The 25,604-nt window shown below is 44.6% G+C and overlaps 1 protein-coding gene across 4 annotated transcripts in view; it reads left to right on the forward strand.

Moving 5' to 3' along the window:
• PCNX3 (pecanex 3) overlaps positions 1-25,604 on the forward strand; it is a 103,596-nt gene that overhangs the window by 71,939 nt on the left and 6,053 nt on the right. For 3 of the 4 annotated variants that reach the window (XM_067472535.1, XM_067472536.1, XM_067472537.1), the window contains exons 31-34: positions 5,929-6,159; positions 9,472-9,746; positions 11,555-11,751; positions 15,978-16,393. In XM_067472535.1, coding sequence (XP_067328636.1) covers positions 5,929-6,159; positions 9,472-9,746; positions 11,555-11,751; positions 15,978-16,393 — 1,119 coding nt within the window. Of the gene's footprint in view, positions 1-5,928; positions 6,160-9,471; positions 9,747-11,554; positions 11,752-15,977; positions 16,394-19,121; positions 19,172-25,604 lie in introns of all 4 variants that reach the window. The other variant, XM_067472538.1, reaches the window with a different exon arrangement.

Below are 25,604 nucleotides of genomic sequence, written 5' to 3' on the forward strand. Positions count from 1 at the left end.
CCTCCCTGTGGCTTCCTCTCACATATTTATACATAGTTATCATGTCTCCTCTCAGCCTTCTCTTCTTCAGGTTAAACATGCCCAGCTCTTTAAGCCGCTCCTCATAGGTCTTGTTCTCCAGACCCTTGATCATTTTAGTCGCCCTCCTCTGGACACATTCCAGCTTGTCAATATCTCTCTTGAATTGTGGTGCCCAGAATTGGACACAATATTCCACGTGTGGTCTAACCAAAGCGGAATAGAGGGGTAGCATTACTTTCTGGCTATAGGTGAACTACATCTCCCATAAATCACTGTCAATTCCTCCCAACCTCCTCCAGTATTTTCTGTTGGTCATGGGAGTTCTGTGTGCATATTGAGTATTAGTACTGAGTTTGGTCCAAATGCACAGTCGTTTGGGTTCACAGTGCTCTCCGTATGTAGGTGAACTACATCTCCCAAAAATCATTATCTATTCCTCCCAACCTCCTCCAGTATTTTCTGTTGGTCATGGGAGTTCTGTGTTCAGGCGAAATAGGATAGATATTTTAGGGATAGTTGGGGTTTGTAGGCAGTTCTAGATCTCTAGTAAAGTGCATTTGGGACATATTGCTTGGAGTTTCCTTATTCTGGGAAGGCACACTGGAACAGCCACATTTTCAAGCTCCTTCTAAAGACTGCCAGAGTTGGGCATGCCTGATGTCCTTGGGGAGCGAGTTCCAGAGTCGAGGGGCCACCACCGAGAAGGCCCTGTCCCTCGTCCCCACCAATCGCGCTTGCGACGCAGGTGGGATTGCGAGCAGGGCCTCTCCAGATGAACGAAGAGAGGGTGTGGGTTCGTATTCAGAGATGCGGTCACGCAGGTAGGCGGGCCCCAAACTGTTTAGGGCCTTGTAGGTAAGGACCTGCACCTTGAATTGGGACGGAAAATGAACGGCAGCCAATGGAGTTCCTTAAACAGGAGGGTTGACCTCTCCCTGAAGGAGCACCAGTTAACAACCTGGCCGCTGCCCACTGGACCAATTGAAATTTCTAGGCCGTCTTCAAGGGCAGCCCCACGTAGAGTGCATTACAGTAGTCCAATCTGGAGGTGACTAAGGCATAGACCACCCTGGCCTTCTCGATGGTGCCCCCCCCCCCCCCCGCCCGCCTCTGGAACGCCCTTCCAAGGGAAATAAGACAGGCCCCATCCCTCCCCTCCTTTCGTAAGAGCCTGAAGACCTGGTGGTTTCAACAAGCCTTTGAAAATGACCAGTTCTAACTCAGTCTTACATATTGTCGAATGCGGCCTTATTCTTCCTACCAAGTACCCAGATCATTTCCTCCAATCGGAATGAACAGCCACAGACCCCTACCTAATATTATTGTTACCTGCCGTAATAGCATTGCACTTAATTCCCGGCCCCCCTAGAATTCTTGGGCTTGCACAACTCTTGGCCCGGCCTTTAAAAATTTTAAATTGCCTTGAACACATATAATTTTAATATATGTGTGTTATGGCGACAATTTTTATGCTTATATTTTGTTTGGTTATTCTTATGGTTATGTTGTTTTTTACTTTGTATGCTTTGTGATGTTACCTGGCAACCGCTCTGAATCCCCTCGTGGAAATGAAGCAATATATAAATAAATTATTATTATTATTGGATTATTATTATTATTATTATTATTATATTGAATTACAATATTATCCAAACTCTATATGTGTTCATATTTGGGCATATGGAGTATTCTTGCCCTGCTCTCCCCTCCTGCTTGGAGTCTCAGAAACAAGTGGAGAGATCTTCAGCCTTCTCTATCAAAGGGGTTCCTCAGACTATCAGAAATACATAGAATCATAGAATCCTAGAATCAAAGAGTTGGAAGAGACCTCCTGGGCCATCTAGTCCAACCCCATTCTGCCAAGAAGCAGGAATATTGCATTCAAATCACCCCCGACAGATGGCCATCCAGCCTCTGTTTAAAAGCCTCCAAAGAAGGAGCCTCCACCACGCTCCGGGGCAGAGAGTTCCACTGCTGAACAACTCTCACAGTCAGGAAGTTCTTCCTCATGTTCAGATGGAATCTCCTTTCTTGTAGTTTGAAGCCATTATTCCATTGTGTCCTAGTCTCCAAGTTCGCTCCCTCCTCCCCCTGACTTCCTCTCACATATTTATACATAGTTATCATGTCTCCTCTCATCCTTCTCTTCTTCAGGCTAAACATGCCCAGCTCCTTAAGCCGCTCCTCATAGGGCTTGTTCTCCAGACCCTAGTCTCCAGGGAAGCAGAAAACAAGCTTGCTCCCTCCTCCCTGTGGCTTCCTCTCACATATTTATACATAGTTATCATGTCTCCTCTCAGCCTTCTCTTCTTCAGGTTAAACATGCCCAGCTCTTTAAGCCGCTCCTCATAGGTCTTGTTCTCCAGACCCTTGATCATTTGAGTCGCCCTCCTCTGGACACATTCCAGCTTGTCAATATCTCTCTTGAATTGTGGTGCCCAGAATTGGACACAATATTCCACGTGTGGTCTAACCAAAGCGGAATAGAGAGGTAGCATTACTTTCTGGATATAGGTGAACTACATCTCCCATAAATCACTGTCAATTCCTCCCAACCTCCTCCAGTATTTTCTGTTGGTCATGGGAGTTCTGTGTGCATATTGAGTATTAGTACTGAGTTTGGTCCAAATGCACAGTCGTTTGGGTTCACAGTGCTCTCCGTATGTAGGTGAACTACATCTCCCAAAAATCATTACCTATTCCTCCCAACCTCCTCCAGTATTTTCTGTTGGTCATGGGAGTTCTGTGTTCAGGCGAAATAGGATAGATATTTTAGGGATAGTTGGGGTTTGTAGGCAGTTCTAGATCTCTAGTAAAGTGCATTTGGGACATATTGCTTGGAGTTTCCTTATTCTGGGAAAGCACACTGGAACAGCCACATTTTCAAGCTCCTTCTAAAGACTGCCAGAGTTGGGCATGCCTGATGTCCTTGGGGAGCGAGTTCCAGAGTCGAGGGGCCACCACCGAGAAGGCCCTGTCCCTCGTCCCCACCAATCGCGCTTGCGACGCAGGTGGGATTGCGAGCAGGGCCTCTCCAGATGAACGAAGAGAGGGTGTGGGTTCGTATTCAGAGATGCGGTCACGCAGGTAGGCGGGCCCCAAACTGTTTAGGGCCTTGTAGGTAAGGACCTGCACCTTGAATTGGGACGGAAAATGAACGGCAGCCAATGGAGTTCCTTAAACAGGAGGGTTGACCTCTCCCTGAAGGAGCACCAGTTAACAACCTGGCCGCTGCCCACTGGACCAATTGAAATTTCTAGGCCGTCTTCAAGGGCAGCCCCACATAGAGTGCATTACAGTAGTCCAGTGGTCCTCAACCTTCCTAGTGCCACGACCCCTTAATACGCTTCCTCATGTTATGGTGACCCCCAACCATAAAATTAGTTTCATTGCTACTTCATAACTGTCATTTTGTCAGTTGATTTTGTCCTGTAGTTGCTGGGGTTTATAGTTCACCTACAATCAAAGAGCATTCTGAACTCCACCAACGATGGAATTGAATCATACTTGGCACACAGAACTCCCATGACCAAGAGAAAGTACTGGAAGGGCTTGATGTGCATTGACCTTGAGTTTTGGGAGTTGTAGTTCACCTACATCCAGAGAGCACTGTAGACTCAAACAATGATGGATCTGGACCAAACTTGGCACAAATTCTCAATATATCCAAATGTAAACACTAGTGGGGTTTGGGGAAAATAGACCTTGACATTTGGGAGTTGTAGTTGCTGGGATTTATAGTTCACCTACAATGAAAGAGCATTCTGAACCCTGCCAATGATTGAATTGGGCCAAACTTCCTACACAGAACCTCCCTGACCAACAGAAAATACTGTGTTTTCTGGTGACCCCTCTGACACCCCCTTGCGACCCCTCCAGGGGTCCCGACCCCCAGGTTGAGAAACACTGCAGTAGTCCAATCTGGAGGTGACTAAGGCATAGACCACCCTGGCCTTCTTGATGGTGCCCCCCCCCCCCCGCCTCTGGAACGCCCTTCCAAGGGAAATAAGACAGGCCCCATCCCTCCCCTCCTTTCGTAAGAGCCTGAAGACCTGGTGGTTTCAACAAGCCTTTGAAAATGACCAGTTCTAACTCAGTCTTACATATTGTCGAATGCGGCCTTATTCTTCCTACCAAGTACCCAGATCATTTCCTCCAATCGGAATGAACAGCCACAGACCCCTACCTAATATTATTGTTACCTGCCGTAATAGCATTGCACTTAATTCCCGGCCCCCCTAGAATTCTTGGGCTTGCACAACTCTTGGCCCGGCCTTTAAAAATTTTAAATTGCCTTGAACACATATAATTTTAATATATGTGTGTTATGGCGACAATTTTTATGCTTATATTTTGTTTGGTTAATCTTATGGTTATGTTGTTTTTTACTTTGTATGTTTTGTGATGTTACCTGGCAACCGCTCTGAATCCCCTCGTGGAAATGAAGCAATATATAAATAAATTATTATTATTATTGGATTATTATTATTATTATTATTATTATTATTATTATTATATTGAATTACAATATTATCCAAACTCTATATGTGTTCATATTTGGGCATATGGAGTATTCTTGCCCTGCTCTCCCCTCCTGCTTGGAGTCTCAGAAACAAGTGGAGAGATCTTCAGCCTTCTCTATCAAAGGGGTTCCTCAGACTATCAGAAATACATAGAATCATAGAATCATAGAATCAAAGAGTTGGAAGAGACCTCCTGGGCCATCTAGTCCAACCCCATTCTGCCAAGAAGCAGGAATATTGCATTCAAATCACCCCCGACAGATGGCCATCCAGCCTCTGTTTAAAAGCCTCCAAAGAAGGAGCCTCCACCACGCTCCGGGGCAGAGAGTTCCACTGCTGAACAACTCTCACAGTCAGGAAGTTCTTCCTCATGTTCAGATGGAATCTCCTCTCTTGTAGTTTGAAGCCATTGCTCCACTGCATCCTAGTCTCCAAGTTCGCTCCCTCCTCCCCCTGACTTCCTCTCACATATTTATACATGGCTATCATATCTGCTCTCATCCTTCTCCAGGCTAAACATGCCCAGCTCCTTAAGCTGCTCCTCATAGGGCTTGTTCTCCAGACCCTAGTCTCCAGGGAAGCAGAAAACAAGCTTGCTCCCTCCTCCCTGTGGCTTCCTCTCACATATTTATACATGGCTATCACATCTCCTCTCATCCTTCTCTTCTTCAGGCTAAATATGCCCAGCTCCTTAAGCCACTCCTCATAGGGCTTGTTCTCCAGACCCTTGATTTGAGTCGCCCTCCTCTGGACACATTCCAGCTTGTCAAGATCTCTCTTGAATTGTGGTGCCCAGAATTGGACACAATATTCCAGGTGTGGTCTAACCAAAGTGGAATAGAGGGGTAGCATTACTTTCTGGATATAGGTGAACTACATCTCCCATAAATCACTGTCAATTCCTCCCAACCTCCTCCAGTATTTTCTGTTGGTCATGGGAGTTCTGTGTGCCAAATTTGGTCTGGGTCTATAATTTGTGGGGGTCTCACTGGTCTGTGGAAGTCAGAGATCAATTAGTTGAAGGTACTACAAATCCCATCATCCGTTGCCCATACTCCCCAAACATATTGTTTTTGTGATTAATCACTATGCTTTAATTATGTTCAATTTGTAACAATGAAAATGCATCCTGCATATTAAGATATTTGCATTAGAATTCATAAGAGTAGCAAAATTATTTATGAAGTCACAACGAAAATATGGTTGGGGGTCACCATAACATGAGGAACTTTATTGTTGGTCTTTGGTGGCCCCTCTGAAACCCCCTTGTGACACCCCCCAAGGGTCCCAACCCCCAGGTTAAGAAACGCTGTCCTAGATGCATCCATTGGACTGTTTTCGACCAGCGTTGTTAGGTCACATCACTGCTTCTTCCCCTTTGAAGGACCACTTTACCTCCCCGGACGAGTACGACGACCCAGCCGTGTTGTACGAGGCCATCCGGTCCAACGAGGAGAAGATGGTGATCTCCCACGAAGGGGACCCGGCTTGGCGTAACGCCATCCTCACCAACACCCCGGCCCTGCTGGCTCTGCGCCACGTCATGGACGACGCCAGCGACCAGTACAAGATCATCATGCTCAACAAGCGCTACCTCGGGTTCCGCGTCATCAAGGTGAGGAACAGATATATGACTCTGGAAACTAAGTACAGGGGAGGGCAGTAGCTGAGGTTGATCTGAATGGTATAGAAGGGGGTTTACCTCAAGGGAGCGCCTGTCTACACGCTCCCACAACCCCCAGTCTGTGAGGGGAAACTACCTTAAAATATAGCAGAGCATCCAAAAACAAACAGGATACTAAAAACTGAGCATTCAGCTCATTAGCGAGCAGAGCGTAAAGCGCCGTGTGATGTGGCTGTAAAGAATTCAGAGTTTACGAGGCAGACATGCAGAGTCTTAAAAATCACAATAGGGTTAATCTATCTATATAAATAAATAAAATAAATAAATAAATAAAAAATAAATATTGATATAAATAAATAAATATTGATATAAATAAATAAATACAAATAAATAAATATTGATATAAATAAATAAATATTTATATAAATAAATATATTTTATTTGGAAGCAAAAAGCAAAAGAAAGGAAGAAAGAAAGGAGGAAAAGGGAGGGAAGGAAAGAGAGAAATAATGATGGAAGCAAAAAGCGAAAGAAGGAAAGAAGAAAGGAAGGAGGGAAAGGGAGGGAAGGAAAGAGAGAAAGAATGATGGAAGCAAAAAGCAAAAGAAGGAAAGAAGCAGAGAAGGAAGGAAGGAGAGAAAGTAGAAGGAAAAGAAAAGGGGGGAGGAAGGAAAGAGGTAAAGAAGGAAGGAAGGAAATAGGAGGGAGCAAAGGAAGGAGAGAAAGAGGGAGGAAGGTTGGCCACAGCAACACGTTTACAATAAGAAGAAACAATAACTGCGTTTCTGAAATAATCAAGAAGTGGGCCTGGGCTATTCTAACACCCATCTCTTCTAAAGTTTCAAGAGAGGGGAAAACTCAAATCACTGCATCTCTCCTGAGAGAGATCTCAAAGCACACAGCACATACTCTCCATGCTAAAGTGTAAGCAGGCCGAAATCGGATTCAAAAAGTCTTCCAACCAATCGGAATGAGAGCAGAAACAGAGGAAAGAAGAAATTAGATACATTCCCAACTGTAATTCAGGAAACGTTTTGTGTGTGTGTGTCATGAGCGACTTGAGAAACTGCAAGTCGCTTCTGGTGTGATCAAATTGGCCGTCTGCAAGGATGCTGCTCAGGGGACGCCCGGATGTTTTACCATCCTTGTGAGAGGCTTCTCACAAGGATGAGAAGCCTCTCACATGAGAGAGGCTGGAGCTGTCCCCGCATGAGGAGCTGGAGCTGACAGAGGGAGCTCATCCGCGCTCTTCCCGGATTCGAACCTGTGACTTCATTACTGCCAGCACAAGGGTTTAACCCAGGGGTCCTCAAACTTTTTAAACAGAAGGCCAGGTCACAGCCCCTCAAACTGTTGGAGGAAATAAATTTGTCAGCAGAGGCAGGTGGCCGAAGGGAGGCACCGCTCTCAGAGACTGTTATCTAAGAGAGGCCCTCCTCAGACTTTTCAAGGAAAAAGACATAGTTTCTTAAGTATAAATGAGGGTTGCTTTGGAGTGATCCTTTAGAGCAAGGGTCCTCAAACCTTTTAAACAGAGGGCCAGGTCACAGCCCTTCAAACTGTTGGAAAAAAAAACATGAATGAATTCCTATGCACACTGCACATACCTTATTTGTAGTGCAAAAAACACTTAAAAACAATACAGTCATTGAAATGAAGAACGATTTTAACAAATATAAACTTATTGGTATTTCAATGGGAAGTCTTGGCCTTCTTTTGGCTGATGAGATAGGATTGTTGTTGTTGTTGTGTGCTTTCAAGTCATTTCTGACTTAGGTTGACCCTGAGCGAGGGCCGGGTAAATCACCTTGGAGGGCTGTATCCGGCCCCCGGGCCTTAGTTTGAGGACCCCTGGTTTAACCCAGTGTGTCATTCAGGAGACATGGGAGAAGGGAAACCTTCAGACTATTCCAAGCTAAATAAATCTATATAAATGAAAATGTCATTTTCGTTTGTGCGATTAACAGAACTCAAAAACCACTGGACAAACTGACACCAGATTTGGACACAAGATACCTCTCAGGCCAACTAGTAACCATCACTCATAAAAACAGTGAAAAACACAGCAGAAGGGACTTAGGAAGCACCCCCTCCAAAAAAAAAAAAGATTACAACACACATGCAAATCCACATATATATACACAAACACATATATACACACATATATGCATATATACACACAAAACACATACACAAAAAAGAGGAAGGAAGGAAAGAGAAGGAAGGAGAGAAGGAGGGAAAGAGAAGGGTAGAGAAGGAAGGAGAGGAGGAGGGAGAGAAGAAGGGGAGAAAGAAGGAAAGAAAGGTAGAGAAGGAAGGAAGGAGAGGAGGGAGAGAAGGAGGAAAGAAGGAAAGAAAGAAAGGTAGAGAAGGAAGGAGAGAAGAAGGGAGAGAAGAAGGGAAAGAAGGAGGGAAGGAGAGAAAGAAGGAAGGATAGAGAAGGAAGGAGGGAGAGAAGAAGGGAAAGAAGGAGGGAAGGAGAGAAAGAAGAGAAAGAAAGAAAGGGTAGAGAAGGAAGGAGGGAGAGAAGAAGGGAAAGAAGGAGGGAAGGAGTGAAGGAAAAAAGAAAGGTAGAGAAGGAAGGAAGGAAGGAGAGGAGGGAGAGAAGAAGGAGGGAAGGAGAGAAAGAAGGAAAGAAAGGTAGAGAAGGAAGGAGGGAGAGAAGAAGGGATAGAAGGAGGGAAGGAGAGGGAAGGAAAAAAGAAGGGTAGAGGAGGAAGGAGGGAAGGAAAGAAAGAAGGGTTGAGAAGGAAGGAAGGAGAGGAGAGAAGGAAAGAAAAAAGGGAAAGAGGGAGGGAAGGAAGGAAAGAGACAAGGAAGGATGGAACCAAAGAGCAAAGGAAGCGAGAAAAGAAACAGGTAGAGAAGGAAGAAAGAAAGAGAAAGAGGGAAGTAAGGGAAGAAAGAAGAAAGGAAAGAAAAAGAGGGAAGGAAGGAGAGAAAGAGAAAGGGAAGGTTGGCCACAGCAACGTGTGGCGGGTACAGCTAGTAAATAAATAAATATAATAATAATCTTTGTACCCCGCCACTATATCTCCAAAGGGGACTCAGGCGGCCAACATGAGGCCAGGCCCAAAATTCCAGTACAACAAAATGAAATAAAAAGAAGCAAATAATCACATCAAATAACAAAATATAAAATAATCAGTTGCAAATAACATGATAGAAAAATGGGCCGGCCACATGCACCGGATAAAATGGTCTGAGGGAGAAGCTCAAAAGGGGCAAACTCATTGAGGACTTGAGGCTTGGGCAGTGTGGGGTTGAATCCCAACAGTCACCACCTCTTTCTCTCCGTCTCAGGTGAACCGGGAATGCGTGCGAGGCCTCTGGGCAGGGCAGCAGCAAGAGCTGGTCTTCCTCCGGAACCGGAACCCGGAGCGCGGCAGCATCCAGAACGCCAAGCAGGCCCTGCGCAACATGATCAACTCCTCCTGCGACCAGCCCATCGGCTACCCCATCTATGTCTCGCCCCTGACCACCTCCTACGCCGGCAGCCACCTGCAGCTCCACTCCCTTTGGGGCGGTCCCATCAGCTTGCACAATATCTCGACGTGGTTCATACGCAATTGGGAGAGGTGAGGCATTCGCACAACCCAGTTGGGGTGAGCGGGGAGGCTTCCCATTGTCGTGGGTTGTGCTGGTACGTAGCTGCTGCATTTCCCTGTTGTGGTCAACTGTGAATCGCACATTTGGTAATTCCTGCGCCTGCACAGTACAGCTTTCGGAACCTTCTAGTAGGGCTGGGTAACCACGGAAAAATTTGTTTCTAAACTCGATTCGTTTTTAGGGGTTTTTTGCGTTTCGTTTTTTAAAAGAATTCCGAAATTTTTCTTTAAAAAAGTTTGAAATATACAAAATTTCGTAAATTACGAAACAATTACGAAACAATTACGTATCGATTCGTTAATGGCGGGTGCGATTGCTCAATACGGTAAAAAAACCTCCAAATGGGACCGGGGGAACTTCTGAAGCTTCCCTCTCCCTCTGTTGTTGACTGTTGGTGTGATAATTATATATATATTTTTTATCACTGATAAAACAAACAACAACTATAAAACTTGCACCAGACATACGGAAATAATAACGAAACGATTTCGAAACGATTACGAAACAATTACGAAATAAATTGAAAAATTCGTTTCGATTTTTAGTTGCTCCTGCATGGCTCAATATCGGATCGTAAGCTAATTTAAATACGAATCAATAACGAATTACGAAATTAACGAACGAAACCGCCCAGCCCTACCTTCTAGAAATTTCAATAAACATTGAAATTCTAGAAATTTCAATAAACATTGAAAAAAACAAAAGCCCCGCCCACTCATTTCAACAAAAGCCCCGCCCACTCTCCTCTGGGTATAAGTAGCCAGTGGGAGGGGCTACAGCCTCCAGTTCTCTTTTTCCGCTGCCATTGCAGCCGCTTGAGAACCTTCCTTTTGGCTAGCATATTGTTCTATTGGTTTTGACTTGGACTGCGGACTTTGATATACTTACTCCTGATTTTTGTGCTGACTAGGACTCCTGACTTCGCTATTTCTTCGTGTATTGGTTTGTCTGAGTGTTGTGATATGACTTGGACTGACTGACTTCCCTTGGCTTGCCTGATTTTTGTGGGAAAATTAGGTAACTTGGCTTATACTCGGGTCAGCTTATACTCGAGTATGTATGGTACAAGATGAAAACCGAGGAAGTAGAGTGATGAACATAAAAGAATTACTCAGGGAATTTAATGACTAGTTGGGAAATTTAGATAAGTCCATCACCATAACAAGGGACTAACCACTTATATGCTACCTGTCTCCTGGGGTGGGACCCAAGGCAGCTCAGAAAACAAAGTAAGTCAGACGGGCACCGGGATTGTGGTGCAGCTGGCTGAGTGTCAGCTGCATTAAGATCACTCTGACCAACAGGTCATGAGTTCAAAGCCAGCCCGGGTTGGAGTGTGTAGCCTGTTGTCGACCTTTGCAACCTGAAAGACAATTGCATCTGTCAAGTATGAAAATTAGGTACCACCTTAAAGTGTGGGGAGGCTAAATTAACTGATTTATGAGGCCATAAAGAAGACTCCAGCAAAGCATTCCACTGGGGAAGCATGCGGGGAATGCGGAAGTGCTTCATCAGTGTCGCAGATGGACAATGGAAGCGACAGCTCCCCGGCGGCCAGAAAAAGTTAAATAGCCTCTGTGTATGTCTGTATATGTTGGTATGTCAAAAATTGGCATTGAATGTTTGCCATATATGTGTACACTGTAATCCGCCCTGAGTCCCCTGCGGGGTGAGGAGAAGGGCGGAATATAAAAGCTGTAAACAAACAAACAAATTGTTGATGTTGTTCTTTCGGATCCATGTCTCAACGCTTTGGCTTTCTCTCCTCCATCAACAGGCTTCAGAAAGGCTGCGGAGCGGGTTGCAACAGCGGAGGGAACATTGACGACTCCGACTGCGGAGGAGGCACTGCCTCGGTCAACAACAACCCCCAAGTCCACGGGCCCCAGATTCCTGGAAGCCAGGCTCACAGCGCTGGGCCACCGGCCGCCAGCCCAGCCGAGCCCCCAGCCACCACTGCCCAGCCTCAGGCAGGTAAGAAGCTCCCCTCGGCCAGGAACTACGGTCTCCTACCATCTGACAGATCCCCAAGGGTTCTCCAGCACTTCCTTCCCATTTCAGAAAAACAACTTGAGTATCTATACTATGCCATTGTATACAATGGGACTCAAATATGTATGTCATGTCATTGTATATAAGAGGACTTATTCATATTACACCATTGTATACAGTCGGACTTGAGTATCTACTATGCCATTGTGTACAATGGGGCTTGAGTATCTACTATGCCATTGTATACAATGGAACTTGAGTATCTACTATGCCATTGTGTACAATGGGACTTGAGTATCTATACTATGTCTTTGTATGCAATGGGACTTGAGTATCTATGCTATGCCATTGTATGCAATGGGACTAGAGTATCTCTACTACGTCATTGTATACATGGAACTTGAGTATCTGTACCATGCCTTTGTATGCAATGGGATTAGACTATCTCTACTACGTCACTGTATACGTGGGACCTTGAGTATCTATATTATGCCTATGTATGCAATGAGACTTGAGTATCTCTATTACGTCATTGTATGCATGTGACTTGAGTATGTATACTATGCCATTGTATGCAGTGGGACTTAGGTATCTACTATGCCATTGTATGCAATGGGACTTGAGTATCTCTACTATGCATTGTATACAATCAGACTAGAGTATCTACTACATCATTGTATACAATGGGACTTGAGTATCTGCTATGCCATTATATACAATGGGACTTGAGTATCTATTATGCCATCGTATACAATGGGACTTGAGTATCTACTATGCCATTGTAGGCCAATGGGACTTGAGTATCTCTACTATGCATTGTATACAATGGGGCTTGAATATCTATACTATGCTATTGTATACAATGGGACTTGAATATCTCTACTATGCCATTGTATACAATGGAACTAGAGTATCTTTACTACGTCATTGTATACAATGGGACTTGAGTATCTCTACCATGCATTGTATACAATGGGACTAGACTATCTCTACTACGTCATTGTATACATGGGACTTGAGTATCTATACTATGCCTATGTATGCAACAGGACTTGAATATCTCTACTATGCCATTGTGTACAATAGTACTTGAGTATCTATGCTATGCCATTGTATGCAATGGGACTTGAGTACCTGTACTACGTCATTGTATACATGTGACTTGAGTATACTATGCATTGTATACAAGGGGACTTGAGTATCTCTACCATGCATTGTATACAATGGGACTTGAGTATCTCTACTATGCATTGTATACAAGGGAACTTGAGTATCTCTACCATGCATTGTATACAAGGGGACTTGAATATGTATGTCATGTCATTGTATATAAGAGGACTTATTCAAATTACACCATTGTATACAGTTGGACTTGAGTATCTACTATGCCATTGTATGCAATGGGACTTGAATATCTATACTATGCCGTTGTGCACAATAGGACTTGAGTATCTATACTATGTCATTGTGTACAATGGGACTTGAGTAGCTATACTATGCCATTATGTACAATAGGACTTGAGTATCTACTATGCCATTGTAAACAATGAGACTTAAGTATCTACTATGCCATTGTATGTAATGGGACTTGAGTATCTCTACAATGCCATTGTTTACAGTGGGAGTTGAGTATTTCCTATGCCATTGTATACAGTGGGACTTGAGTATTTACTATGCCATTGTATACAATGGGACTTGAGTATCAGTACTATGCCATTGTATACAATGGGACTTGAGTATCTACTATGCCATCGTATACAATGGGACTTGAGTATCTACTATGCCATTGTATACAATGGGACTTGAGTATCTACTATGCCATTGTATGCAGTGGGACTTAGGTATCTACTATGCCATTGTATGCAATGGGACTTGAGTATCTCTACTATGCATTGTATACAATCAGACTAGAGTATCTACTACATCATTGTATACAATGGGACTTGAGTATCTGCTATGCCATTATATACAATGGGACTTGAGTATCTATTATGCCATCGTATACAATGGGACTTGAGTATCTACTATGCCATTGTAGGCCAATGGGACTTGAGTATCTCTACTATGCATTGTATACAATGGGGCTTGAATATCTATACTATGCTATTGTATACAATGGGACTTGAATATCTCTACTATGCCATTGTATACAATGGAACTAGAGTATCTTTACTACGTCATTGTATACAATGGGACTTGAGTATCTCTACCATGCATTGTATACAATGGGACTAGACTATCTCTACTACGTCATTGTATACATGGGACTTGAGTATCTATACTATGCCTATGTATGCAACAGGACTTGAGTATCTCTACTATGCCATTGTGTACAATAGTACTTGAGTATCTATGCTATGCCATTGTATGCAATGGGACTTGAGTACCTGTACTACGTCATTGTATACATGTGACTTGAGTATACTATGCATTGTATACAAGGGGACTTGAGTATCTCTACCATGCATTGTATACAATGGGACTTGAGTATCTCTACTATGCATTGTATACAAGGGAACTTGAGTATCTCTACCATGCATTGTATACAAGGGGACTTGAATATGTATGTCATGTCATTGTATATAAGAGGACTTATTCAAATTACACCATTGTATACAGTTGGACTTGAGTATCTACTATGCCATTGTATGCAATGGGACTTGAATATCTATACTATGCCGTTGTGCACAATAGGACTTGAGTATCTATACTATGTCATTGTGTACAATGGGACTTGAGTAGCTATACTATGCCATTATGTACAATAGGACTTGAGTATCTACTATGCCATTGTAAACAATGAGACTTAAGTATCTACTATGCCATTGTATGTAATGGGACTTGAGTATCTCTACAATGCCATTGTTTACAGTGGGAGTTGAGTATTTCCTATGCCATTGTATACAGTGGGACTTGAGTATTTACTATGCCATTGTATACAATGGGACTTGAGTATCAGTACTATGCCATTGTATACAATGGGACTTGAGTATCTACTATGCCATCGTATACAATGGGACTTGAGTATCTACTATGCCATTGTATACAATGGGACTTGAGTATCTACTATGCCATTGTATGCAGTGGGACTTAGGTATCTACTATGCCATTGTATGCAATGGGACTTGAGTATCTCTACTATGCATTGTATACAATCAGACTAGAGTATCTACTACATCATTGTATACAATGGGACTTGAGTATCTGCTATGCCATTATATACAATGGGACTTGAGTATCTATTATGCCATCGTATACAATGGGACTTGAGTATCTACTATGCCATTGTAGGCCAATGGGACTTGAGTATCTCTACTATGCATTGTATACAATGGGGCTTGAATATCTATACTATGCTATTGTATACAATGGGACTTGAATATCTCTACTATGCCATTGTATACAATGGAACTAGAGTATCTTTACTACGTCATTGTATACAATGGGACTTGAGTATCTCTACCATGCATTGTATACAATGGGACTAGACTATCTCTACTACGTCATTGTATACATGGGACTTGAGTATCTATACTATGCCTATGTATGCAACAGGACTTGAGTATCTCTACTATGCCATTGTGTACAATAGTACTTGAGTATCTATGCTATGCCATTGTATGCAATGGGACTTGAGTACCTGTACTACGTCATTGTATACATGTGACTTGAGTATACTATGCATTGTATACAAGGGGACTTGAGTATCTCTACCATGCATTGTATACAATGGGACTTGAGTATCGCTACTATGCATTGTATACAAGGGAACTTGAGTATCTCTACCATGCATTGTATACAAGGGGACTATATCTCTACTACGTCACTGTATACATGGGACTTGAGTATCTATACTATGCCTATGTATGTAACATGACTTGAGTATCTCTACTATGCCATTGTATACAATGGGACTTGAGTATCAGTACTACCCCATTGTGTACAATAGTACTTGAGTATCTATGGTATGCCATTGTATGCAATGGAACTTGAGTACCTATACTATGTCATTGTATACATGATAGTATTCATAGGATCACTGATTCTTTGAATTGGATGGTTCCCCGAGGGCTTTCTAGTCTCACCCCCCATATACGAGAAGATACTCCCAAAGGATGTCCTTCTGGGTAAAGACTGTGTAAAGATCTCCAACTACCCTTGGAGGCTGTCCGTTCCACTGTTGATTGTTTCTGTCCTCGTTTCCGCAGAGCAAGAACCCGGCCTCCCCGCTCCGAGCCACAGCTGGCTGGTCCAGCCCCAGTCGGCCCACGCGTCGAGCCAGGGAGAAGGACGCCCCACCCCGACCCCAGCTGCGTCTTGGCCCCCCGGCCCACACTTCTTGGGAAGCCAGCTCTCCTGCGCCAGCTCCTTGGCATCGATGGCCGAGGGCGTGGGACGTGGGCCCCTTCCGCTCCGCCCAGGGCTCGGGGCCCCATCCCCATTTGCCTACGAGGGTCTCTGCGGGAAGTGGAGCCTGCCCAGCCGCAAAGGACTGAGCGGGCTGGGGGGCAACGATAGTGAGGTCCTCCCAGGAACACCTATGCCCCGCACAAAGAACCCGCATTTATCATCGGCTGTTGCTGCGCTGGGGACTCCGGGCCTTGTGGGGAGCCCTAAACCTCAGGTAAATCTCTCCTTCGGTACTTGATTTCTTTTCCTTCCGGATCAAATCAGGCCTGGGCCAACTTCGGCCCTCCCTCAAGGTGTTTTGGACTTCGACTCCCACAATTCCTAACAGATTTGGGCACTTTGCTTGCTGTAGATTCTGCTTCGACATGTGGTCCGCCTTCTCTAAGGCAGCAAACGGCCACATTCAGGGTTATCAAATGCTTTTTCGTCATCTAAAAAGATGCGGATAGATCAAATGCCCTTGTTGAGATATTGAAGAGGGATCAGACAAAGGAGCTGCTAGACCAGGCATGGGCCAACTTCAGCCCTCCCTCCAGGTGTTTAGGACTCCAACTCCCACAATTCCTAACAGATGTGAGCACTTTGCTTGCTGTAGATTCTGTTTCGACATGTGGTCCGCCTTCTCTAAGGCAGCAAACGGCCACATTCAGAGTTATCAAATGCTTTTTCGTCATCTAAAAAGATGCGGATAGATCCAAATGCCCTTGTTGAGATATTGAAGAGAGATCAGCCAAAGGAGCTGCTAGACCAGACATGGGCCAACTTCAGCCCTCCCTCCAGGTGTTTTGGACTCCAGCTCCCACAATTCCTAACAGACGTGAGCACTTTGCTTGCCGTAGATTCTGCTTCGACATGTGGCCCACCTTCTCTAAGGCAGCAAACGGCCACATTAAGAGTTATCAAATGCTTTTTCGTCATCTAAACAGATGCGGATAGATCCAAATGCCCTTGTTGAGATATTGAAGAGAGATCAGCCAAAGGAGCTGCTAGACCAGGCATGGGCCAACTTCAGCCCTCTCTCCAGGTGTTTTGGACTCCAGCTCCCACAATTCCTAACAGACTTGGGCATTTTGCTTGCCGCAGATCCAGCTTTGACATGTGGCCCACCTTCGCAATGGCAGCAAATGGCCACATTAAGAGTTATCAAATACTTTTTCGTCATCTAAAAAGATGTGGATAAGTGTTCCCTCACTTATCGCGGGGATTACGTTCCAGGACCACCCACGATAAGTGAAAAACCACGAAGTAGGGACCCCCCCCTCCCCTTCCCTCCTCGCCCTCTTTACCTTCCTCTTCCTCCTCCTCCTCGTTGCTGCCTGTGCCTCTTGCCGCTGCTTGGGTTCTGCAATTGAGGTGCCGGCGGAGGTGTCGCGGGGCCCAAGCAGTGGCAAGTGGTCCAGGCGGAGATGAGGAGGAGGAAAAGAAAGGTAAAGAGGGTGAGGAGGGAAGAAGAGCTGTCCCCTCCCCTCTTTACCTTCCTCTTCCTCCTCCATGTCGCTACCTGGGCCTCTTGCTGCTGCTTGGGCCCTGCGATTGAGGAGGCAGTGGAGGCGGCGCAGACCCGTGTTTTGGACTCCAACTCCCACAGTTTCTAACAGATTTAGACACTTCGCTTTCTGTAGATTCTGCTTCAACATGTGGCCCACCGCTATGGCAGCAAATGGCCACATTAAGAGTTATCAAATGCTTTTTCATCATCTAAAAAAATTCATATAGATCCAAATGCCCTTGTGGAAATATTGAAAAGAGATCAGCCAACGAGCTGCTAGACCAGGTATGGGCCAACGTCGGCCCTCCCTTCAAGTGTTTTGGACTCCAACTCCCACAATTCCTAACAGGTTTGGGCACTTTGTTTACCCCAAATGCCCTTGTTGAAATATTGAAAAGAGATCAGCCAAAGGAGCTGCTAGACCAGGCATGGGTCAACTTCATCCCTTCCTTCAGGTGTTTTGGATTCCAACTCCCACAATTCCTAACAGATTTGGGCACTTTGCTTGTTGTAGATTCTGCTTCAACATGTGGCCTGCTTTCTCTAATGCAGGAAACGGCCACATTAAGAGTTATCAAATGCTTTTTCGTCATCTAAATATGCATATAGATTCAAATGCCTTTGTGGAAATATTGAAAAGAGATCAGCCAATGAGCTGCTAGACCGGGTATGGGTCAACGTCGGCCCTCCCTTCAAGTGTTTTGGACTCCCAACTCCCACAATTCCTAACAGGTTTGGGCACTTTGCTTGCCGTGGATTATGCTTCAACATGTGGCCTACCTTCTCTAATGCAGGAAACAGCCACATTTAGAGTTATCAAATGCTTTTTCGTCATCTAAAAATATGCATATAGATTCAAATGCCCATGCTGAAATATTGAAAAGAGATCAACCAAAGGAGCTGCTAGACCAGGCCTGGGCCAAGCCCTCCCTTCAGATATTTTGGACTCCAACTCCCACAATTCCTAACAGATTGTGGGAGTTGAAGTCCAAAGCACGTGGAGAGATGGCCAAAGTTGGTCAATGCCTTATTCGCCATCCCAAATATTAGCGTCACCATCAAATGCGAAAATTTGAGGGAAAGACGTGAGTTGGAATGTCTCTTCATCTGAGTGCTTCAGAAAATGTGTGCAGCACTCCGAAATGGGCAGAATGTTATTTCCGGTGCCCACAAGGGTCAAAGCTCTCCAGACAGATGGCCATCCAACCTCGGTATTGAAATCTTCAGACACAAATAAAATTCAACTTTCACACTGGAGCTTCACACCAGATAACCTTCTCATGCCAAGGCTTACCTCACACTGAGGCTTTCTCTAACAGGCTGAGGCCTACCTCACACTGAGGCTTTCTCACAGACTGAGGCCTTTCTCCCAACAAGAAATACTGTTTACCCACAAACAGAAAGAAATTACATATATTAGAAACCAACACTTTCTCATTACTTTATTTTCCAGATCACCAGACTGGGCCACCGCAAGCTAGTAAATTGAGTAAAATAATAAAGGTAATAATAATAATAATAGATTAAAATAATGTAAATGTAGTAATAATAGTAATAATAATAATAATAATAGAGTAAAATAATATTGCATGTAATATAAAATAATTATAATTATATATTTTATATTACATGTAATATTACTAATAATATTACAGTATAATGGTATAGTACAATATAGTAATATACTGATATTTATTTACTATTATTTATTTATTTACAGTATTTATATTCCGCCGTTCTCACCCTGCAGACGACTCAGGGCGGATTACAATGTACACATATATGGCAAACATTCAATGCCAAAGACACACAACAGATATAGACAGACGGTCAGAGGCTATTTAACTTTTTCTGACCGCCAGGGGAGCTGTCGCTTTCATCGTCCATCTGCGACACTGATGAAGTACTTCCGCATTCCCTGCATGCTTTGCTGGAGTCTTTTTTATGGCCTCGTAAATTAGTTAAATTAGCCTCCCCAAACATAGGTGGTACCTAATTTTCCTACTTGAGAGATGCAATTGTCTTTCGGGTTGCAAAGGTCGACCACAAGCTACACAATTGGTCGGAAGCTCACTCCGACCCGGGCTGGCTTCGAACTCGTAATCTTTTGGTCAGAAATGATCTTACTGCAGATGACACTCAGCTAGCTGTGCCACAGTCTTGGTGCTTGCACTGTGCTAATAATATAACATATTGTATGTATGTATATGTGTGTGTGTGTGTGTGTGTGTGTGTGTGTGTGTATATATATATATAGTAAGCCGCTCTGAGTCCCCTTCGGGGTGAGAAGGGCGGCATAGAAATGTCATAAATAAATAAATATTTACATTCCGATTCATAGTGGTAGCAAAAGGACCGTTATGAAGTAGCAACGAAAATAATGTATTGTCGAAGGCTTTCATGGCCGGAATCACTGAGTTGTTGTAGGTTTTTTCAGGCTATATGTATTTAAAAACTCTAAAATTACAACAGCAAAACAACAGAGGGAAAACAATCAGGGAATCGGGGACATCTAATCACCTCTAAATAAAAGATGGCCCCAGGCACTGCCAGGCCATCAAATGCTAATCAAGGTGGTCAGTTGAAACATTCACACCTAGCTCCAGCAGACAAGAGTCCTTTGCCCCACCCTGGTCACTCCACAGATATATAAACCCGTTTTCCTAGTTCCAACAGACCTCACTACCTCTGAGGATGCTTGCCATAGATGCAGGCGAAACGTCAGGAGAGAATGCCTCTAGAACATGGCGATATAGCCCGAAAAAACCTACAACAACCCAACGAAAATAATGTTATGCTTGGGGGTCACCACAACAGGAGGAACTGTATTAAGGGTTCACAGCATTGGAAAGGCTGAGAAACACTGTGTTAGATTGATATACCTAGATATCTCTTTGAACTGTCAGGGACAAAGACATGCCAGTGCACAAAAACAGACAGACAGACAGATAGATAGATACTAGAAATGATAGATATATCGATTGATCAATAGGTAGATAATAGAACTGATGGATGAATGGATGGATAGACAGACAGGCACTAGGACTGATAGATCAATTGATCAATAGGTAGATAGATACTAGAACTGATGGGTGGGTGGATGGATGGATGGATGGATAGACAGACAGACAGGCACTAGGACTGATAGATAGATCAATTGATCAATAGGTAGATAGATACTAGAACTGATGGATGGATGGATAGACAGACAGGCACTAGGACTGATAGATAGATCAATTGATCAATAGGTAAACAGATACTAGAACTGATGGATGGATGGATGGATGGACAGACAGACAGGCACTAAGACTGATAGATAGATCAATTGATCAATAGGTAGATAGATACTAGAACTGATGGATGGATGGATGGATGGATGGATGGATGGATGGATAGATAGATAGATAGATAAATAAACAGACAGTTAGACATACACTAGAACTGATAGATAGATGGATGGATAGATAGATAGATAGATAGATAGATAGATAGATAGATAGATAGATCGATAGACAGGTACTAGAACTGATAAATAGATTGATCAATAGATATTAGAACTGATAGAAGGATGGATGGACAGACGGACAGATAGACACTAGAACTGATAGATAGTTCGATAGATAGATAGATAGATAGATAGATAGATAGATATACTAGAACTGATGGATGGATAGTCAAACAAACACTAGAACTGATTGATTGATTGATTGATTGATTGATCAATAGATAGATAGATAGTAGAACTGATGGATGGATAGAAAAGTAGCTAGATAGACATTAGAACAGATAGATGGATAAATATATAGATAAACAGACACACAGAAACTAGAACTGATAGACAGATAGATAGATAGATAGATAGATAGATCAAGAAACTGTATTAAAGGGTTTCAGCATTTGAAAGGTTGAGAAACACCGCATTAAGGGTTTCTGCTTTGCACCATGCCCCGAAAATCAATACTGCAAAAATCCGTTAATACAGGGTGCGGCAGCATAACTTCCTTTTTTCAATGCGTGCCATTCAGTCGGTTGAAGATGTAGCGGAGAGCTAGTGATCTCATTCGAGAGGCGGGAGTATAAAGTTCTGTCCCGACACTGTTCGGTCGCCATCATGCGTTGGAACAGTGAGGAGCTTGTTTTTGCCGTCAAAGCCTACTTTTCGAGCGGATGTTCTGTGATCGCAACCCAGCACGCCTTTCGGAATCTCTTTAATTTAGCCCCGTTGACCCCTGTTCCAGACCGGAAATCTATTCTGACGCGGGTCACTACATTCAGACAAACGGCAAGTGCGACAAGACGAAGAACCCATGAGATCAGCTGAGAACATTGAGGCAGTGAGAGCTTCAAGGTTGCGATCATCACGGCGTTCTGTGCGCAAACATGCGCCTGTCCTTGGACTTTCTAATTGTTCTGTGAGGAGAATTCTTCATCATGAAGAATTCACAGACCTAAGGCCTACCTCACACCGTGATGCCTTCTCTTGCAGACTAAGGCCTACCTCTCACAGACCAAGCCCTACCTCACACTGTGAGGCCTTCTCTCACAGACCATACACCATGAGGCCTTCTCTCACACACTAAGGCTTACCTCACACTGTGAGGCCTTCTCTCACACACTAAAACCTACCTCACAAACCTAGAGCTTTGGAGAGCTTCTGTTCAACCAACTCAAAGCTCCCTGCTTGAGCAGTGATGGCACGATCATCAGCATAGATGAAACTCTCTGTCCCTTCTGGCAGTGGCTGGTCATTTGTGTAGATGTTGAACATGGATGGAGCAAGCACGCTCTCCTGAGGCAGGCCGTTCTTCTGTTTCCGCCATCTGCTTCTCTGGCCCTGGAACTCAACAAAAAAGCTCCTGTTTTGTAGCAGGCTTCTATGAGGCGGGTGAGGTGGTCGTCCTTTGTGATACTATACATTTTTCTCAGGAGGAGGCGGTGGTTCACAGTCTCATAAGCCGCTGTCAGGTCTATGAAGACAGCTCCTGGCCCTGGAACTCAACAAAAAGCTCCTGTTTTGTAGCAGGTTTCCTATGAGGCGGGTGAGGTGGTCGTCCTTTGTGATACTATACATTTTTCTCAGGAGGAGGCGGTGGTTCACAGTCTCATAAGCCACTGACAGGTCTATGAAGACAGCTCCTGGCCCTGGAACTCAACAAAAAGCTCCTGTTTTGTAGCAGGTTTCCTATGAGGCGGGTGAGGTGGTCGTCCTTTGTGATACTATACATTTTTCTCAGGAGGAGGCGGTGGTTCACAGTCTCATAAGCCACTGACAGGTCTATGAAGACAGCTCCTGGCCCTGGAACTCAACAAAAAGCTCCTGTTTTGTAGCAGGTTTCCTATGAGGCGGGTGAGGTGGTCGTCCTTTGTGATACTATACATTTTTCTCAGGAGGAGGCGGTGGTTCACAGTCTCATAAGCCACTGACAGGTCTATGAAGACAGCTCCTGGCCCTGGAACTCAACAAAAAAGCTCCTGTTTTGTAGCAGGTTTCCTATGAGGCGGGTGAGGTGGTCGTCCTTTGTGATACTATACATTTTTCTCAGGAGGAGGCGGTGGTTCACAGTCTCATAAGCCACTGACAGGTCTATGAAGACAGCTCCTGGCCCTGGAACTCAACAAAAAGCTCCTGTTTTGTAGCAGGTTTCCTATGAGGCGGGTGAGGTGGTCGTCCTTTGTGATACTATACATTTTTCTCAGGAGGAGGCGGTGGTTCACAGTCTCATAAGCCACTGACAGGTCTATGAAGACAGCTCCTGGCCCTGGAACTCAACAAAAAGCTCCTGTTTTGTAGCAGGTTTCCTATGAGGCGGGTGAGGTGGTCGTCCTTTGTGATACTATACATTTTTCTCAGGAGGAGGCGGTGGTTCACAGTCTCATAAGCCGCTGTCAGGTCTATGAAGACAGCTCCTGGCCCTGGAACTCAACAAAAAGCTCCTGTTTTGTAGCAGGTTTCCTATGAGGCGGGTGAGGTGGTCGTCCTTTGTGATACTATACATTTTTCTCAGGAGGAGGCGGTGGTTCACAGTCTCATAAGCCACTGACAGGTCTATGAAGACAGCTCCTGGCCCTGGAACTCAACAAAAAGCTCCTGTTTTGTAGCAGGTTTCCTATGAGGCGGGTGAGGTGGTCGTCCTTTGTGATACTATACATTTTTCTCAGGAGGAGGCGGTGGTTCACAGTCTCATAAGCCACTGACAGGTCTATGAAGACAGCTCCTGGCCCTGGAACTCAACAAAAAGCTCCTGTTTTGTAGCAGGTTTCCTATGAGGCGGGTGAGGTGATTGTCCTTTGTGATACTATACATTTTTCTCAGGAGGAGGCGGTGGTTCACAGTCTCATAAGCCACTGACAGGTCTATGAAGACAGCTCCTGGCCCTGGAACTCAACAAAAAGCTCCTGTTTTGTAGCAGGTTTCCTATGAGGCGGGTGAGGTGGTCGTCCTTTGTGATACTATACATTTTTCTCAGGAGGAGGCGGTGGTTCACAGTCTCATAAGCCACTGACAGGTCTATGAAGACAGCTCCTGGCCCTGGAACTCAACAAAAAGCTCCTGTTTTGTAGCAGGTTTCCTATGAGGCGGGTGAGGTGGTCGTCCTTTGTGATACTATACATTTTTCTCAGGAGGAGGCGGTGGTTCACAGTCTCATAAGCCACTGACAGGTCTATGAAGACAGCTCCTGGCCCTGGAACTCAACAAAAAGCTCCTGTTTTGTAGCAGGTTTCCTATGAGGCGGGTGAGGTGGTCGTCCTTTGTGATACTATACATTTTTCTCAGGAGGAGGCGGTGGTTCACAGTCTCATAAGCCGCTGTCAGGTCTATGAAGACAGCTCCTGGCCCTGGAACTCAACAAAAAGCTCCTGTTTTGTAGCAGGTTTCCTATGAGGCGGGTGAGGTGGTCGTCCTTTGTGATACTATACATTTTTCTCAGGAGGAGGCGGTGGTTCACAGTCTCATAAGCCACTGACAGGTCTATGAAGACAGCTCCTGGCCCTGGAACTCAACAAAAAGCTCCTGTTTTGTAGCAGGTTTCCTATGAGGCGGGTGAGGTGGTCGTCCTTTGTGATACTATACATTTTTCTCAGGAGGAGGCGGTGGTTCACAGTCTCATAAGCCACTGACAGGTCTATGAAGACAGCTCCTGGCCCTGGAACTCAACAAAAAGCTCCTGTTTTGTCGCAGGTTTCCTATGAGGCGGGTGAGGTGATTGTCCTTTGTGATACTATACATTTTTCTCAGGAGGAGGCGGTGGTTCACAGTCTCATAAGCCACTGACAGGTCTATGAAGACAGCTCCTGGCCCTGGAACTCAACAAAAAGCTCCTGTTTTGTAGCAGGTTTCCTATGAGGCGGGTGAGGTGATTGTCCTTTGTGATACTATACATTTTTCTCAGGAGGAGGCGGTGGTTCACAGTCTCATAAGCCACTGACAGGTCTATGAAGACAGCTCCTGGCCCTGGAACTCAACAAAAAGCTCCTGTTTTGTCGCAGGTTTCCTATGAGGCGGGTGAGGTGGTCGTCCTTTGTGATATTATACATTTTTCTCAGGAGGAGGCGGTGGTTCACAGTCTCATAAGCCACTGACAGGTCTATGAAGACAGCTTTTGGCCCTGGAACTCAACAAAAAGCTCCTGTTTTGTCGCAGGTTTCCTATGAGGCGGGTGAGATGGTCGTCCTTTGTGATATTATACATTTTTCTCAGGAGGAGGCGGTGGTTCACAGTATCATAAGCCGCTGACAGGTCTATGAAGACAGCTTTTGGCCCTGGAACTCAACAAAAAGCTCCTGTTTTGTAGCAGGTTTCCTATGAGGCGGGTGAGGTGGTCGTCCTTTGTGATACTATACATTTTTCTCAGGAGGAGGCGGTGGTTCACAGTATCATAAGCCGCTGACAGGTCTATGAAGACAGCTTTTGGCCCTGGAACTCAACAAAAAGCTC

Source organism: Anolis sagrei, chromosome 12 (assembly GCF_037176765.1).
Source record: "Anolis sagrei isolate rAnoSag1 chromosome 12, rAnoSag1.mat, whole genome shotgun sequence".
Taxonomy (NCBI): Eukaryota; Metazoa; Chordata; class Lepidosauria; order Squamata; family Dactyloidae; genus Anolis; species Anolis sagrei.